At 42.2% G+C, this 17,106-nt stretch overlaps 1 protein-coding gene across 1 annotated transcript in view; it reads left to right on the forward strand.

Moving 5' to 3' along the window:
- The window catches only part of Htr2a (5-hydroxytryptamine receptor 2A), a 68,057-nt gene extending 54,815 nt beyond the window's left edge, over positions 1-13,242 (forward strand). The window contains 1 exon segment of the mRNA NM_017254.1: positions 12,349-13,242. Within this exon segment, the coding sequence (NP_058950.1) occupies positions 12,349-13,151 (803 nt within the window). The 3' untranslated portion in view covers positions 13,152-13,242.
- Positions 13,243-17,106: the final 3,864 nt, after the last annotated feature.

Raw genomic sequence — 17,106 nt, forward strand, 5'->3', positions numbered from 1 at the left:
AAGGGTAAGGCCAAGGTGAAAAGCCCACAAGGGATGTGAATTAAAAAGAACTCAAGAGAAATTCTCTAAAGCTCTAAGCCTGCCAAGCTAATAACAAAATGGAAAAGTGTATCTAGCCCACAGACACATTTTGTTTCGCTTGTACAATGTGTCTCAGTTTTCCTATTAATTGAATCTGATTGCACAGATATCATTTACCAGGCACTGGGTCTACCAACCATCCTCCCCCAACCTCACAGCTCAGGTATGCTACTGAATTATAAACACTGGCTCTGGAAGCTTCTGAGGTCATGGTTGTTATTGAGGAGTCTATGCTTCCAGTTTGGCTGGTGTGTGTGTGTGTGTGTGTGTGTGTGTGTGTGTGTGTGTGTGTGTGTTGTATCTGTGTGTGTCTATGTGTGTATGTCTCTGTGTGTGTCTGTGTATGTGTGTACGGTGTATGTTTCTATGTGTGTGTGTGTCTCTCTCGTGTGTGAATGTGTGTGCTTGTGTGTGTATCCAAGTATGCATGCCATGTGAATGTAGGAACAAGAGGAGAGGACCTTGGGCATTTTTCTTTATTATTTCCGGCCTTACTCCTTTGACACAAGCTCTCTCTCGCTGAGCCTGAAGCTAGGCTGCTGGCCAGAAGGCCCCAGTGATCTTGTCTCCATCCTCCACATTGTGCCAGTGTTACAGGTAAGCATGACCAAGTTTTATAGGTACAAACTGGGGATTTGAATTGAGGTTGTCATCCAGAAAATGTTCTTACCCACTAAGCCATCCCCATGACACCCTCTGCCAGAGTCTCTCACTGAACCTGGAGCTTGTAGACTCATCTAGATTTGCTGCCCATGAGTTCCAGGGATCTCTTGATCTCTGTCCCCTGCCCCCTTCCAGCTCTGAGGTTCCGGTTTTGTGCTACTCCATCTAGGTTGTCTTTTTCTTTTCTTTTCTTTTCTTTTGTTTTAATTCCACCATCAGTTTCCCCTCCCTCTTCTCCTTCCAGTCCCTCCTTCATACCTCTCCTCTGCAGCCCCCCAGCCACTCCTCCCTGTTTCTCTTCAGAAAAGGTACAGCCTCAATAGCTATCCACCAGCCATGTCATATCAAATTGCAGTAAGACTAGGCACTTCCTCTACTAAACCAGGACAAGACAACCCAGTTGGGGGGAAAGGATCTCAAGGCCGTCAACCAAGTCAGAGACAGTCTCTGCTCCCACTCTCAAGTCCCACAAGATCAAGCTACACAACTAGTGCCTGTTTTTCTATGAGGGCTCTGGGGATCTTAACTCAGGCCCTTGTTCTTGGATGGTAAGTAATTTACCAACTTAACCATCTTGCTAGCCCTATTTTTTTTTTAAAGTATTAAATACTTGACCCTATTCTAACTGCTAAAGTCACAGAAAAACAGTAAAACCCAACAAATGTGAGAAATGGTGGGGTGAACAACAGAAATTAGCTAGCCATTACAGCAGCAGTATATCATCCTCCATGTTGAGTAAAGTGGGTGTCAGCCCCCACACTCCAGAGCTGTTCTCAGCATGATTTCAACATTTACAGGAGGTTCATAAGAACTCCAAAACTTCTCAGAACTCTGTTTGCCAACTTTTCCTGAGACCTAGACTTGGACCCAGTAGGACCACCAATTTTGGCTTGGGAAGGAGTGAAGTGAACAAATTAGGTGAAGAAGTTGCCTGGGGCTGGAAGGCTCACCACACTTGGTGCCAGGTACTGTTTCACACATCGAAGGCACCTATTGCCAGGGGCTAAGCCCCTGAGCCCCTGAGCCCCAAGTACAGAAGGGGCACTTACATAAGCAGGGCATGTTCTTCACCTACCCATTGCATCTATGGTATAATTTTACTTCTGAGCTTTCCGCCTGGAGTCCAGCCCTCTCCCACATCCTTGACGTGCTCAGTATCACTTTATTAAGCCTAGTTTCTGCTGCACCAGCCAGAAACCGTTTCCATTTCTTAAATCCAAACACTTGACTAGCAATGGAGTCAATGCAGACCTATCACTGGTTGCTTCATAGAAAGAGGGTCTCCCATGCTAATTCTCATGAACATTAACGCCAGCCAAGGACTCCCACTTGCCGTAGGGCCCACAGAGAGAGGCCATCGTGAGCATCTCTTTATCCTTTCTCTGCGAATCTGACTCATCATGTGTTATCTTAGTCATAGCCATTATTTGCACCCAATATTTAGTGTTGGTGGTGGGCTCCATTGTTCCCATCCCAGAGAACAATATGTTCAACACTTCTCTTACTTGCCATGCTAGCATACGGTGTTGCTCTGAAGGGCCCTGTCTTGGGTGGTTAATGGTTTGAGGTTAATTGAAGCCCATGTATAGAGGAGTTAAGTCACACACACATCTCCAAACTAAGTTATAAAAATGATTGCATTTCTGTTGGAACCCAACAAGGGTGGCTAGAGGTTTGGTCAACAGCAGGGATTTCAGGTAGCACGAAGAACTCTGAGCATAGGGGAGCTGACGGAGCACTCTTGTCTTTGCCAGCTGTCAGACAGTACCACAGCTGCCACTAATGGCACAGCGAGTCTCATTTCCATTCCTGATGACAGTCCTTTTAAGGGACATTACTGAACAATCCTCATTTTTACAGAAGAAACTCAGAAAAGAGAAGAGGCTCACTTCAAATAACAGAGGAGCCAATCTGGACTTTTCTGACATAAGCTGTTTTACTCTCTTACACTAGTGGCCTTCAAGGATGCTGTGTGGGTCTTCAAGAATCCCAAGGACACTCTCAGGATGTCCAAAGGGGTCAATGGTATTTTCAAGATGGTGGTGCCCTTCTTCCTGACTCATCCTCTTATGAGAACAGGGTGCAGTTTCCAGATATAAGGATTAGTGATACACAAAGACTGGAGCTGATAAACAGAGCCCTGCCAATCCACCATGTTCTATGAAACCAGACAGTAGACAGATTTTCACTTATAAAACAGTGCCATTACACATTTATTTGGGAAAATACAGGGGTTTTTTTTTTTTTGTTGTTGTTGTTGTTGTTGTTTAAAATATACTATTTGTGCTAATATGTAATATTTTACCATTGAATGAATCATTAAAAACCGCCTATAAAGTGCTCTTCTGAATTTCTGAAGCAATAGATACTTAAAAGTCCCCAAAACAAAAGTTTGCTGGACCCTTTAATGATTTCTAAGTGTCTAAGCAAGTCTTGATACCAAGTATTCCAGGCTAATGTCCTTTATAGTACCATTCGACAAGGACAAAGTTCTCGCATCTTTTCTTTTAGCAGTGGGATGCTGATGATAACCCTGACACTGCCCTCTCCCCCACCCTGCAACCTTCTTTGAGACTGATGACGTCAAAAGGTCTTGGATTATAAAGTAACTGACCATAGTAAAGCCCCCTCTTTTCTTGAATTCCTAAGTATCTCATTCAGTAAGGACTCAATTAAATATTTGATTGATAAATAAATGACCAAAACTGATTGCTGATGCAGATGGAGGACCCACTCAGTGTCTATAAGAAACAAGACATGAGTGTGGAACTCAGTTCATAGCTCATCAGGGACATATTTGGTGAGCACTGATAGGGCCTTGAGTTTGGCGCTCTCTCTCTCTCTCTCTCTCTCTCTCTCTCTCTCTCTCTCTCTCTCTCTCTCTCACACACACACAGAGAGAGAAGAGAGAGAGAGAGAGAGAGAGAGAGAGAGAGAGAGAGAGAGAGAGAGAGAGAGAGAGAGAGAGAGAAATCAAAGGGAATGTGTGCGGGTGCGTCTAAGCTTGCAGTGGCACAGAGAACTGGAGATCGCCTCAGCCCACAGGGAGGCCTGGTACACTTATGCGAAGATACGCACGGCCAGGTGCTTGCCTCCTTACATGACTCTCTCCCAGAACTGTGAACTCCCTCTGACCACCCCACTCCACCATCACTCAGCCACGCTTATGCTTTGCCTCTTCATCTCATTTCCTCCTGCGCTGCCTCCTTAATAAATCATGTATGCACATTTAATTTTCTCTATAAGATCCCGGGCTTCCTGAAGCTTCGCATATGCCCTTTGTATTACCTACAGAATTTCACCCAGCGTGAAGTGAATTGTAATTGCTTTCATTTAAATAAATCTTGGAAGTTTACAAAATTAATTCTAAACCAGTGTATCACTATTTCCTCATCAAAGTCCTACATGAAGACGAGGGCAGACTTCTCTCCTTAATATCCCTTACCTCGAAGGCTGAATCATTAAAATCCCACCGCCTGAGGTCGGGAGACAAACTTCTATTTTAAATACTCTCTTTCCCCACGATACAGTTCTCTAGTTTCCCACTAATAAATTTACCTAAGAAACAGCTTTAAGCAATATAATGGGCCAGGAATCAGAATAGTAAGGAAGAAAACTGAGATCCCTGATTTCCACACGGTACTGCCAGCACCCATAGCCACGCCCCTCTGTGGTTTGGGCTCTTCAGGTAGGCTGTTCTGTGCTGCCTCATCCTGTGGGTAGCTCTTCTGTTTCACATAAACGTCCACTTCACTTTCTTCTGCCATTTGTGACAGATTAACTGTGTTTCCCCAACAGCAATGAAGGGAAACACTATGAAATTACTCAGTAATTCCAAGATGCACCTATAAAATGTGTTCTAATTCCCAACCCATCTCCCTCTACCCCACCCCACTTACAGTGCTTGATCCCAAGTCACACAGGCTTTTACCTGAGGTCTGAACTTATAATAAGCGTTTACCTCTGCTATTAATAAAATCATCATCCCACAAGTGTAATATTTCTAGAACTTAAAAAAGTCACTAAGATGTTGGAAGCACCATGTAAATGTTTAGGGAGTCAACAGTGAGGACGGCATCCTTGCTGGAGAATGATTTGGAGAGTTTTCACAAAGAATCTGCCTTGGGAAATGCCTTGGAAGAAATGGAGGGGGCAGCTTGGAAACACGGTCTCCATCTGCAGCCCAATGGCATACTTGGTAATCACACCAAATAACATGTGTTCTTTCTATGCAAATGGAGTCATGAGACAGGTGGCCCACCCCTAGATGCTCAACTGGCTGCCTAACCCAAGCCCCTGCTTAGCAGGGATCCTGGAGCCTGAAGCATTGGAAGAGGTAGGCAGAACGGATCAGGAGGGAAATGAGCTGGGAGTCTCCATATTCCCCCTGTTATTGTTTACAGTGCCCTTCGATGCTCTAAACTGTTAATAATAACATACCAGTATATATTTATCATCTGACTCTCACCCTAACATCCTAAGCTGTCCCCTGTGGCTTCTCTTTCATGGCAGTCAAGGTCCATGTGGACCCACCCTATTCACTGCCATTTGAATTTGGGTCAAAGCCAACCCTCCAGTGTATTCTAGATATGCAAAAAGGGACAGCTCGTACTAACAACAGGACACTGCCTACATCAACCAAGTCACTGGGAGTAGACATTTATTTGAGGAGGCAAAGTTTCAGAACATCTCAAATCACTATGCAACCAACCAAAAAGGCAAGCCCTGTGCAAGGCTGTTCTGAATAGCTCAAGATGTGTCGGAGAGAAAAGGCTACAGGATTATGTGAAATAAGAATGGTGAATAGTTACACGAAGACCAAATTGCAAAGACCTACGGTGAGCTGAATGGTCGGTGATTGCCTGGGCAGCAGGAACTTTGTTGGTTCTCTTTAGTGTAGTATGTTCAATCTAGTGTGTTAACCCACAGGTAGGTTTGACTTCCCATAGACAAGAGTTGTGTGGATACAGAGCTGCCTGCTTTCCAGACACCAGGACTGTTTCTACACATACCTGTAGACAGGAGTTGCCAAAACTAGACATTTCACATGCAAAACGTATTCAAGAAACCTTTCCCCAATAGGAATTCAGGGAAGCTGTAAAAGAATGGGTTCAATAGTGTTCCCAGGCATGACCTTTATCTGAATAAATTGCTGCTTATGAGCATGTTACTAAACAAGGTGCTGGATAACATATACCTCTACATGATTATAGTTTTAAAAATGCAGTATAGAAAAATTTGAGTTTATTATTAATGCTTTGTTAGAAAATCCTGATGGCTCTGGCTCTCACTCTCTTGCCTCTTTGTCCCTCTCTCCCCATCCCCGCTTCTCTCCATGTGCTCATGGCCGGCTTCTTCTCTTCTATTTCTCTCTCTCTCTCTCTCTCTCTCTCTCTCTCTCTCTCTCTCTCTCTCTCTATCTCTGCCCTACTACCCTCTTAACTCCCCATGCCCTAAATAAACTCTATTTTATACTAAAAGAAGAGAAAATCATAATGAATACATATATATGATATAAAGTGAGTTTTAAGACATGTATATAAGATAATTAAACCAGATTAATTTACATAGTCATCACCCAAAGTTCCTTTATTATTTGGGGGTTTCAACAGCAAAGCAAAGTTATAATAATTTGTCTCAGGGACACTGAGGTAAAAGTGCTCGCAGAATAACCCTGAGACCTCAGTTCGGTCCCCAGAACTGACAGTGGAAAGAGAGAACCAACTCCACAAAATTGTCCTCTGAAGGCCACACACATGACACGCCTATGTGTCCTCCCCACAGAAATAATGGATGAATTTTTTAATAATAAATTTCAATGATTTCAACTATGCAATATGATTCAGGCACTCATATTCTCCAAGGACAAAACCGGCAAGTGTAACTAAAGCTTCTCTAGAACAAGAGCCATGCAGACGGGTGTTGAAGTGACAGCCAACATTCTGGATCTCAAAGTCAGTTCAACCGACCTTTCCGTGGGAGACCGTCACAGTGTTTAAGCCCTGCCTCTTCTCTCCAATGGGACTGGCAGAGCCACTGAACCCAGAATCTACGATGAGGCAGCTAGGCCACCAGCTTCTGGGATGCACATGGCAGCTTAGCTCTCGGAGGTCACTGACATGTTTTTTGTTCCAATGTCAGGGCAGAACCTGGTCATTCATATTTCTTAGAGTCTATAAATTACTCTTGGGATGAGGTATAGGCACCATAATTTTTTAAAGCTTTCTGGGTTACTATAATATACAACCAAAGTTGAGAGCAACTGTTACATGAGACTCAGAGCAAACGAGGGTTTTAAGTTGTCTTTCTAATTTCTAGCGTTAAAAATGTAATGCAATAAGTCTCACTGGAGGAAATTTATTTTGAGATTAAGAATGACAATTCAAATTTCAGAGAACCATTGAGTGTGTGTGTGTGTGTGTGTGTGTGTGTGTGTGTGTATGCATAGTATGTGTATATGCATGTACATATGTGTAGGTATGTGAACGTGTGTGCAGGCATGAATGTGCAATATTAGTGAAATTCAGTGGTAATTAACAAGTAAGAAACTAGTATGTCTTAATTTTGTCCCTCAATTCCTGTGCAATTCCAAGTAAGTTTCATAAGCTTTCTAGGGCCAATTTTCATCTCCATATGGTGAAATTCTTATCTACCCTTAGGGTAGTCTGGGTAATACTTATCTAATCCATAAAACACTCAATGTAGAGTGAATGTGAGTGTGTAACAGATCTTGAAATGTTGTCAGGTTGATGCGCGCCATTTTCAGTTCCAGTTTCCCACGTATCTTAATTTCTCCTTCCCTGCAGCGTGAAGATTTTCCTATAGCTTTGACTTATAAGATGCTTTCTGTCAAACTGCTAGCAAACCCCCTCTTACACTTTCTTCTAAGGCAAGTGTTCAAATCCAAAGGAAAGGTAACAATCTGAGCAAGATTGAACCCATGACTCAAAACGTTCCTCAGGGTCATGAAATACCTGTTTTAATCTTCTCTGCTCTCAGCCCCCCACTGAAAGCCCCCATACATCGACTCTGAATGTTTCATTTCCCATGAGACCCTTGCTACCTAGTACTTCAAACTTCTTGATTCGAAAGGAAAGTACTTGCCACAAAAGAACCATTAGTTCCAAGATCCTAAATCATGAAAGTGTAGGATTATGAGGAGAGCCTGACTGTTATAGCTGGTAATTCAGAATTAAGATCCTTTAGCCCATGGTAAGATGCTAACTAGATTGGCGAACTTTATGGGCAAAGCAAGCAGAGAGCTGAACCCAAAGAGAATGCCCACCAAAACCTCCATGTCTGTAGTGTCCATGATTCCCCACTGTTCACTTCACCGTCTGGAATTTAATGCAGAGGAATATGAAACACGCACAGGAGCTCTAATACCTTTACTGCATTTTGATTGCTGTTTCCTTCTCCTCAGGGGGGGAAATATTAAATGAAATGCAGAGTAGCATAGTCCAAGCCTCTGTCTGTTTGTTCATAAAGCAAACTGCTTAATATGCAGAAATCTCAACATGAGAAGATGTCAGGTCTCCAAAAGCCACTATTATCAAAGAAAGCAGCCAGAAAATTTAATGCCCTTGAGATGACTGTGGCCATACTCCTGGCTGTCAGCCAGTGTTCTTCGTTTCCCTTGGCTTCTGAGCCCCTTGTTACCCACACAAAGCCTAGGTAGATGCCTCTGTTCCTTGACAAAAGTTTCTTTCCCTTCCTAGAGTGCTGCTTTAATTCTCTGGCCAGCCTTTTTACAAATATTTGCTGGTTGCACTTAATTGGGAAGAAAAGCTGAAAATGAATGGCATGCAACAGTAGTTGGGATAGTTTTATTAACCACTTAAAGACTCGTGAGTTTGATTCTCCTCCATCCAAATCAAGGTGTCCTCTCCAAGCACAAAACAATCCTGCCAGTATATCACCCTGTCAGGCAAGTCTTTTTCTCAGACATTTTAGAGGGAGAATCTGTGTCCATGTGAGTGATTCCATCACTCTCCTTCCACGGCTGCCAAAACCAAATATCCCACAGGGAGTGGATAGTGTATGTGTTTTCCCCACCCAAGACACAGTTACAAAGTCCACATGATTGAAGGATTGGGTGTTTTCCGCTGTCTTACATTCTGGTCCAGTGAAAATGGCCACTCATTACCAGGTCATAAATAACAGGGCGAAAAGGTAGGAGCTTCCTTTGCATTAATCAAGAAAATGAACACCCAAGAGTTTAATAACAAAATCATACACCTCTTTGGACAGTTGATACTTTGTTTATATGCATCATGACTAATAGTAATGGCTATAATCCATCACATTAGAAGAGTAATCAACAGTGCTAGCTGTACCAAATTAAAATTGATTGAGACCTCCCATGACCCTGGCAGAAGCTAATAATTACATCATCATTACATCGCCAATAGTGAACAGTCAAAACACTATTTTGCTTCTTATGGTTTATGAACTCTATTATATAAAGGCTAGCATAGAAAAGCTGAGCAAAAATAGATTAGGACAAAATAATGTTGATAATCATTTTTCTGAGTAATTCCACACACAAAAATTATTACCACCTGTTTTGCCATTTGTTATGCTATGTCGCTTGGTCCAGGCACCATGCTGGTGTTCTGCATATTTGATCCATCTTATCTCCACTCCATCTATGAAGGCACGGTTGGTACCAGCCTCATCCCATAGAAGAACTAAACGTCACCCCAGACCCAGAACCATGACTCACATCTAAGTCCATCTGAAGTAGATGTCCAGTGTACCCCTTCTGATCCAGTAAGCTGGGAGTCTATATAATAAGACTGCATGAGTATAAAAATCATCTCTCTCAGATGTGAGTTCAAGTACTGGCAGAAAAAGAGAGTGCTCTTCTTATAAGTCAGAGGCTATCTTTTATGGCTGATTTTCTGAAGTTCCTGACGTTTGATGAGGTATCAGAGAGTCTCCGAGCTCTTAGCTCAAAAGGTGTTCTCAGCAATGTGGCAGGTGCACGCAGGAATGATGTCATTTATGTTTACCTTCCAAAAACCAAAACACCAAGAACTGGTATGACCTTGCACAGACAAGAGACAAATATTATCCTGAGTTATGGTGGGATGGCACTCAGGAAGAGACATGTCAGGCTGGGAAAACAACTCGGAGCAAAGCTCGTTCCAGTCAAGAACGAGGACCCAAGTTTGAATCCTAAGCACTCATGCAAAGACTTGGGCAAGGCAGCAAGAGGGAGCACCAGGAAGGAGACAGACAGATCTGGGGGCTCGCTGGCCATCCAGTCTAGCTGAAATGGTTCTGTGAGAGACCCTGTCTCAAAACATACGGTGGAGAGGAGATTGAAGATATTAGCCTCTGGCTCCCACACGAGCCTAGATAAAGGCCAAGCTCACTGGCTCGCTCATGCGCTCTGTCTCTCTCTGTCTCTGTCTCTGTCTCTGTCTCTGTCTCTCTTTCTCTCTCTCTCTCTCTCTCACACACACACACACACACACACACACACACACACGTGTACACATACACCCATACACACAAACACATGGGGCAGGAAGCAGAGAGACAATCTTGTCAAATATTACACCAGGCTCTGGCTGCTGTCTCCTCTACCAGCAGGATGTTAGGACAGTCACACTGTTTGCAGACAGTCAAACTCTGTTCTGACGATGCAAAGTTTGGCTATTCTTTTCTTCTCGTTGTTGCTGTTGTTGTTGTGGTGGTGGTGGTGGTGGTGGTGGTGGTGGTGGTGGTGGTGGTGGTGGTATGGCAAGGAAAGGGTTAAACGGTGGCCCCTGACTCTGGGATAAGCAGGCCAGAGAGCAACATCTTGGGGTACAGAGTGACTGGAAGTACAACCAAGGGTGCTCTGTCATGCAACTCGGGAAACCGGAAATACAGGCCAGTGTGGAAAGGAAATAGCTTTTTCTCAGAGCATCCTTTGGTAAAAGCAGCAAGCTTGAACTAAGTTGTACAGCTATTTCTTGTCCTTTCTCAGCTGCAGGATTCTGCCTCTGTGGCAGAGAAAATAACAGAATAAGAAGTATACCATGATTGTGTTGGCCTAACCAGACTCCCTCAAACCTCTGTAGCTCCAAAAAGAGAACAAACACTCACATTGTGGTCAAGCTAAACGTCACTAAGTAAGGTCCAGTCACCATGGGGAGAATTAGCATGATTAGGGCCAGCTGTGACATTTCTTCACCACTATACTCCTCTGTCTGAGCTGTATACCTGGATGGCCATTATAGCTGTCCCAAATCTGAGAATTCCACAACTGGCTGGCTGTAAGCTCATATTACCATGTACTATAGCATTCTGGATCGAACTCATACATTAGACAATAAAAGTCTTCGGCTGCCTTGTTTTTGGCAATTCATCCTTATGAATGTTCTGCTATAAAAATATATGACTTCTATGGAATAATGGAAGTCTGAACACAAATTTGATATTTCATGATGTGGAAGGAAACTAAATTCCCCTTTAGGAGAAAGCCTGTCTATGATAGTGAGTTTCTCTGAAAGGGTGTCACTTTCAAACCTATATAATAAGATGTGTACATGTTTAGTCATATGAAGTCTGAGGTTTGCTTCAAAACAAGGAGGGAGGTCCCAGGTGAGGACCCTGGAGGACACAATATCTGTCCTGAATTTACAACTGTAAAAGCTAAGGGACTTCCTTGGCTTTGTCCGTTTTGGGGTTTCACAGATGTTAAAATTTCTCTGAAGTAAAAACTTTTAAAAACTAACCCAAGTTCATTTTGAATTACTTGAAATTAACAGTAGAGAATGTTTTCCAAAAGTAGTTTAAAATATGTCCAACTTTGAAACCGGCCATGGTGGCTCATATAACTCAAGCGACTGAAGCAGGATGGATGTGAGTTTGAGGCTATCCCAGGCTAGTAGAAGACCCTGTCTCAACTAGCAAAGGTTTTATAATAAATATTAAATGAGATAGGACGATCTAAAACTGCGACATAAAGTCCTGTGCAAACAAAAGTAACCTACCTTGGTGGCGAGAGTAAATGGGATTTTCCTTTAGTCATTGTTACCTTTTTCATATTTTTCAAATTTGCTAGAAAGCAAATATGTTAGGCTTATACGTTCACAAAAGAAGTAAAGAATGCTGATAATATAATATGAAGTGGAAAGTCAAAAAAATTGTAGATAAAGTAGAGCTTCGTCCTGTTGCCCAGTGCGTGCCTGGGTATGTACGTGCATTGGGTTCATACGTGCGAGGGCACCTGAGTGCGTGGGTACATACTACGTGCATGGGTACGTGCGTGGGTGGGTACGTTCGTGGGTGAGTGCCTTCCTGTATGCATCATGTGTGTGATACATGCTCAAACAAACATGCTTAAACTGCCCTTGCGGTTAGTCTGTTGATGAGGTTTTAGTGGTCATTTTTATTTGCTTCATTTTGCCATTTTGTGTTTTTCTCCAGTTAATAAATAAAATATAATCAGAACAATATGGAATATCAATTAGCCCAACTTTCATTGCAGCAATATATTAAACTCCTACAGTAAGATGGCTTCAATTCCTTGACCAGCCAGTGTTATGTGGTGAAGTTTTCACTTCATATTCTCAGCCCCTTGATCTGTCTCACTTTCTGTCCTTCCAGGTATATCCATGCCAATCCCAGTCTTTGGACTACAGGATGATTCGAAGGTCTTTAAGGAGGGGAGCTGCCTGCTTGCCGATGACAACTTTGTTCTCATAGGCTCTTTTGTGGCATTTTTCATCCCCCTAACCATCATGGTGATCACCTACTTCCTGACTATCAAGTCACTTCAGAAAGAAGCCACCTTGTGTGTGAGTGACCTCAGCACTCGAGCCAAACTAGCCTCCTTCAGCTTCCTCCCTCAGAGTTCTCTGTCATCAGAAAAGCTCTTCCAACGGTCCATCCACAGAGAGCCAGGCTCCTACGCAGGCCGAAGGACGATGCAGTCCATCAGCAATGAGCAAAAGGCGTGCAAGGTGCTGGGCATCGTGTTCTTCCTGTTTGTTGTAATGTGGTGCCCATTCTTCATCACCAATATCATGGCCGTCATCTGCAAAGAATCCTGCAATGAAAATGTCATCGGAGCCCTGCTCAATGTGTTTGTCTGGATTGGTTATCTCTCCTCAGCTGTCAATCCACTGGTATATACGTTGTTCAATAAAACTTATAGGTCCGCCTTCTCAAGGTACATTCAGTGTCAGTACAAGGAAAACAGAAAGCCACTGCAGTTAATTTTAGTGAACACTATACCAGCATTGGCCTACAAGTCTAGTCAGCTCCAGGTGGGACAGAAAAAGAACTCACAGGAAGATGCTGAGCAGACAGTTGATGACTGCTCCATGGTTACACTGGGGAAACAACAGTCGGAAGAGAATTGTACAGACAATATTGAAACCGTGAATGAAAAGGTTAGCTGTGTGTGATGAACTGGATGCTATGGCAATTGCCCAGGGCATGTGAACAAGGTTATACCCATGTGTGTGGGGCGGGGATAAGGAGGCTGCAACAAATTAGACTACTCCAGTCGACCAACTATAATGTCCTGACAGCATTGGAGCTAGGAGTGTTACGATGCTTTAATTATTGCCAATGAGATCTCTAAAACCATTGGCCTTTTGTGCAATTGTAATGAGGCATAAAATGCATCTAAGTAACTTCTATTGTCAAATACGAACCTGGCTGCCATGTTGTGGATGGGTAGCATGGGAGTGAGTTGGTGACTTATTATTGTATATAAAAGTAGCTAGAAATACTGAAAATAATGAATAGCTTAAAAAAGTGTTTCAAATTCACCACGACATATATTTTGAAAAGAAAAATAGACAGTAATATGACATTTGTATTGCTAATATAATTCATTGAAATACTTGACAATATTTTTCATTCTTGCTTTTTCATAGATGCCATTTTGAAATGTTCACAAGACCGCTAGCATTTGCTGCATTTGTCGTTAATTCTCAGATGTGGAAGGGTTTTAAATGTTATTCGATAACACGCTGCTTTCTCTTCTACTTCTTGGGCTTTACCTGAATTTGAAATGTGGTCTTGTTTCGTATATTTTTCTTCTCTGTAAAGTATCAAAGGATAATTCCACTTTCCCAAGTACAGTTCTAGAACGCGCTTCAAATAAACAGCATCCTGGAGGTGTTCGGTAACTCACTAGGGAACGACTGCGCTGCGCATGCGCCCTTTGAGCAGTGACCAGTACAAAGAGTTGACTGTCACAGCTGAACAACAAACTCAGGTTTCTCGCTGTTAGCAGTAGCTTCTTAGGCTATTTCTGTAAAAATCAAGTGACTTTCATATTGACAGTTATCAGGTAAAACTGATGTTTTCAAAGAGCTGGGAAATAGAGCTCTGTTGACAAAAGAATGCTTGCCTCACGTGCAGGAAATCCTAGAGTGGATCTCCAGCAATGCATAACCAGGCATCATGGTGCACGGCTGTCTGTAATCCTAGCACTTGGGAAATGCAGGCAGGAAGATCAGGAATTCAGTCATTCTCAGCTGTTTATCTTGTATGAGGCCACCGTGAACTGCATGAGATCGTGTCTCCAAACTAAATAAATAAATATAGGGGTATTTTTTAATGACACTTTTAGATTAATGTATTTATATTATTTGTAAAAACGGGTTAGCTTGGTTCCATAGTGATATGTTGACTGGATCTGATGAGTGGAGCAGTTTCTTAGCTAACAAGGATATAAGATTTTTGCATTAAAAATGACAACTTAATTGGTTGTTATGAAAAAAGTATGAATAGATTCATTTTGAGAATCAACCAGTTCGATTTCTTTCTTAACTGATTCAGAAAAGGGCCTGTATCAACTCTCGAGAATTTTTTCATTTTTTTTTCTCATATTTGCCAAGCCAACAAGGAAATGGGAAAATATCAGTTGACTCAAAGATTGCACCCAATGCATAGAATAACACAGCAAATTGGATTCAATCCATAAATACCAAGATTTAAAACAATATTCTTGTTCCTTCCCTCAAAAACTACATTTACTCTGACAAATCCCAATTAAAAAGCAAATACCAGTTACCGTAATGTTTTGCAGAAATGGCTACTACAGACCAACAAAGACCAGCTGAAGTTAATCCACCAGGACACTGTGAGCACATTACTGTTGAAACAGACCATAGATACAGGGTAAAATGCTGAAACATTCTTCCTGAATACAAAGAGGTTTTGCTGCACGCCTATGGGAAATGTTGCAGGTTTAGGAGTCAATGTATGTAGAAAGCTTCATTGTGTAAGCTGGAAACTAAGGTTTTCCTAAGCGTGTCTTTCCAGACACTTTGAATGATGGTCATCACTTCAGAGCTAAAATTTATAATGTCACTAGTCCTGAGGTTGCATTTAAAAGGAGTTAGTCCTTAATGATTAGGCCATACTGACTAATAAAAACAGAAGTGTTAAGAAGTCTGCTCTAACGTGTTTTGCCTTAGTTTAAAACTCTGCACACACCAATCTGTATTAAGGAAAAGATTGCAGATTCTATCCCATGAACTTATCTTCATCAGAATGGACATAAAGCCTGCTGGAAGGTGTCTTTTTGACTACACATATATTACCAGTGCGTTTGTGGCTTTTCTCTCTATGTAAGTAGCTCTTAAAGTGTATATAAGAAAACGTGTACCTGTATATATGTACAGACATGTTCCCGTGCACTTTATTCAATATTTATATATTTATATGAAGAAGAGCAAGTTGGCGAAAACACACACATGTGCATGTTTGAATCATGTTGATCTAAATGTGAATTCATGTTCTAATATTCCTATGACCTTCCATGACTGCCAGGGGCGGTTACTTTGTAACAGACATACACTTTAAATAAACTGGAAGATGCATTAATTAGGTGGGAAGATTTTAACACCATTCTAGCAGGGTGTTGAAATCAATAGTCTGTATTCAATTCATTAATCTGAAGTTGAATGGTAACTTTAGTCTGGTACTTCTTGACCTCTATGGCTTCTTAGATACACTCCTCTCCCCAGGAAGGGAGAAAAGAACTAACCATTGAATGATTTGTGGATCCATGATGAAAGGATTCACTTCTAGCCAATACTATTAAAAGAGTAACAAACTTCACTCTTCTTCAAGTTGATTGATAGAGTCTTGTAGACTTAAGGGATTCAACGCCATAATTAAGAAAAACTCAGTTAAAGCTTACCTAATCTATTGGGCCACAGCGCCATCTCATGGTCAATTTTGAAAACGCTACTGTAGTCCAAATCGCTACCGGACTGCTTTTAGCAAAAGGGTTCTTCTCCCATTTTTGTGCACTGATGAAACATATTTATAAAGTGTTAAGTTATTCTGTGCCATATGTAACAAATACAGTGAAGATTTATTTTATGTACTGGTTTTAATCCATTCTAAAATATTTCAAGAATGAATGATTAATTGCAAATAAAGTACACCAAAAAAAAAAAAAAATGACTCCATAGCTGTGTTTGCTAAAAGGAATTGCCTCAAACCTCCCAGGTCTTCAAGATGCTTTAGTTGGAAAACAACATCTTTTACTTCTGTCTTCAGCCATCTCACAAAGCTACAATCCCCTTCATCAGCGTAATGGTCTTGAGTCAGCTTCCAATCCTGTGGGTTCTCTGTGTCCTACTGACACAACCACGAAATATGCAGACACGCACATAGGTGTGCATATGCATTACCACACACGCACAAACACACACACTCCTGCACAGCAACCATAGCTCAACAGAAACATGCGGTGTCATCAGATGGGCCAGAAAGTCACACGATTCATCATTTCACCTTTAAGAGTAGGACACAAAGCAGGTCTTTATGGTTCATGCCTGTAACCCCGGCATCGGGGGCGGGGGCAAGGGAGGACGAGGGATTACAAGGCTAACCTGAGTTACATGAAACCTTGTTTCCAAACAAATTTAAAATGAAGAAAGTGCAGTAACAATTACAGAGAGAGTAGGTTTATCCCAGGTTGTTACACCTCGTGGGCAGTGCACCTACCTACCGTAGTCCAGATGCTAAGCTCCGCTTTTCTCATTTTACATAAATGGAGTCCTTCACAATGAGCCTAAAGGTAGGAAGAGTCTGTTTTGAAGATGAGAAAACTGAGACTCAGTTAGTGACGTGTCGAAAGCCACACTGCTAACAAGAAATGTAGCAGTTCTAGCCAGGGCATCTGACTCCAACCCCTAAATGCTTCGTCCACGTGGAGAAAGGAGGGCATTTCAGAACCCAAACCCTCCAGTTCCCATCTTGCTTCTTGTATACACGGGTTATAAGCTTCAGTCGTCCTTACCACCGTACCTCACTGTAATGTCTAGGCGGCACCTGCTTGGGCCCTGCTCTGCCTAACTGACAAAGATGGCGACCGCAGATCACAGCCAT

This window comes from Rattus norvegicus, chromosome 15, assembly GCF_036323735.1.
Source record: "Rattus norvegicus strain BN/NHsdMcwi chromosome 15, GRCr8, whole genome shotgun sequence".
Classification (NCBI taxonomy): Eukaryota; Metazoa; Chordata; class Mammalia; order Rodentia; family Muridae; genus Rattus; species Rattus norvegicus.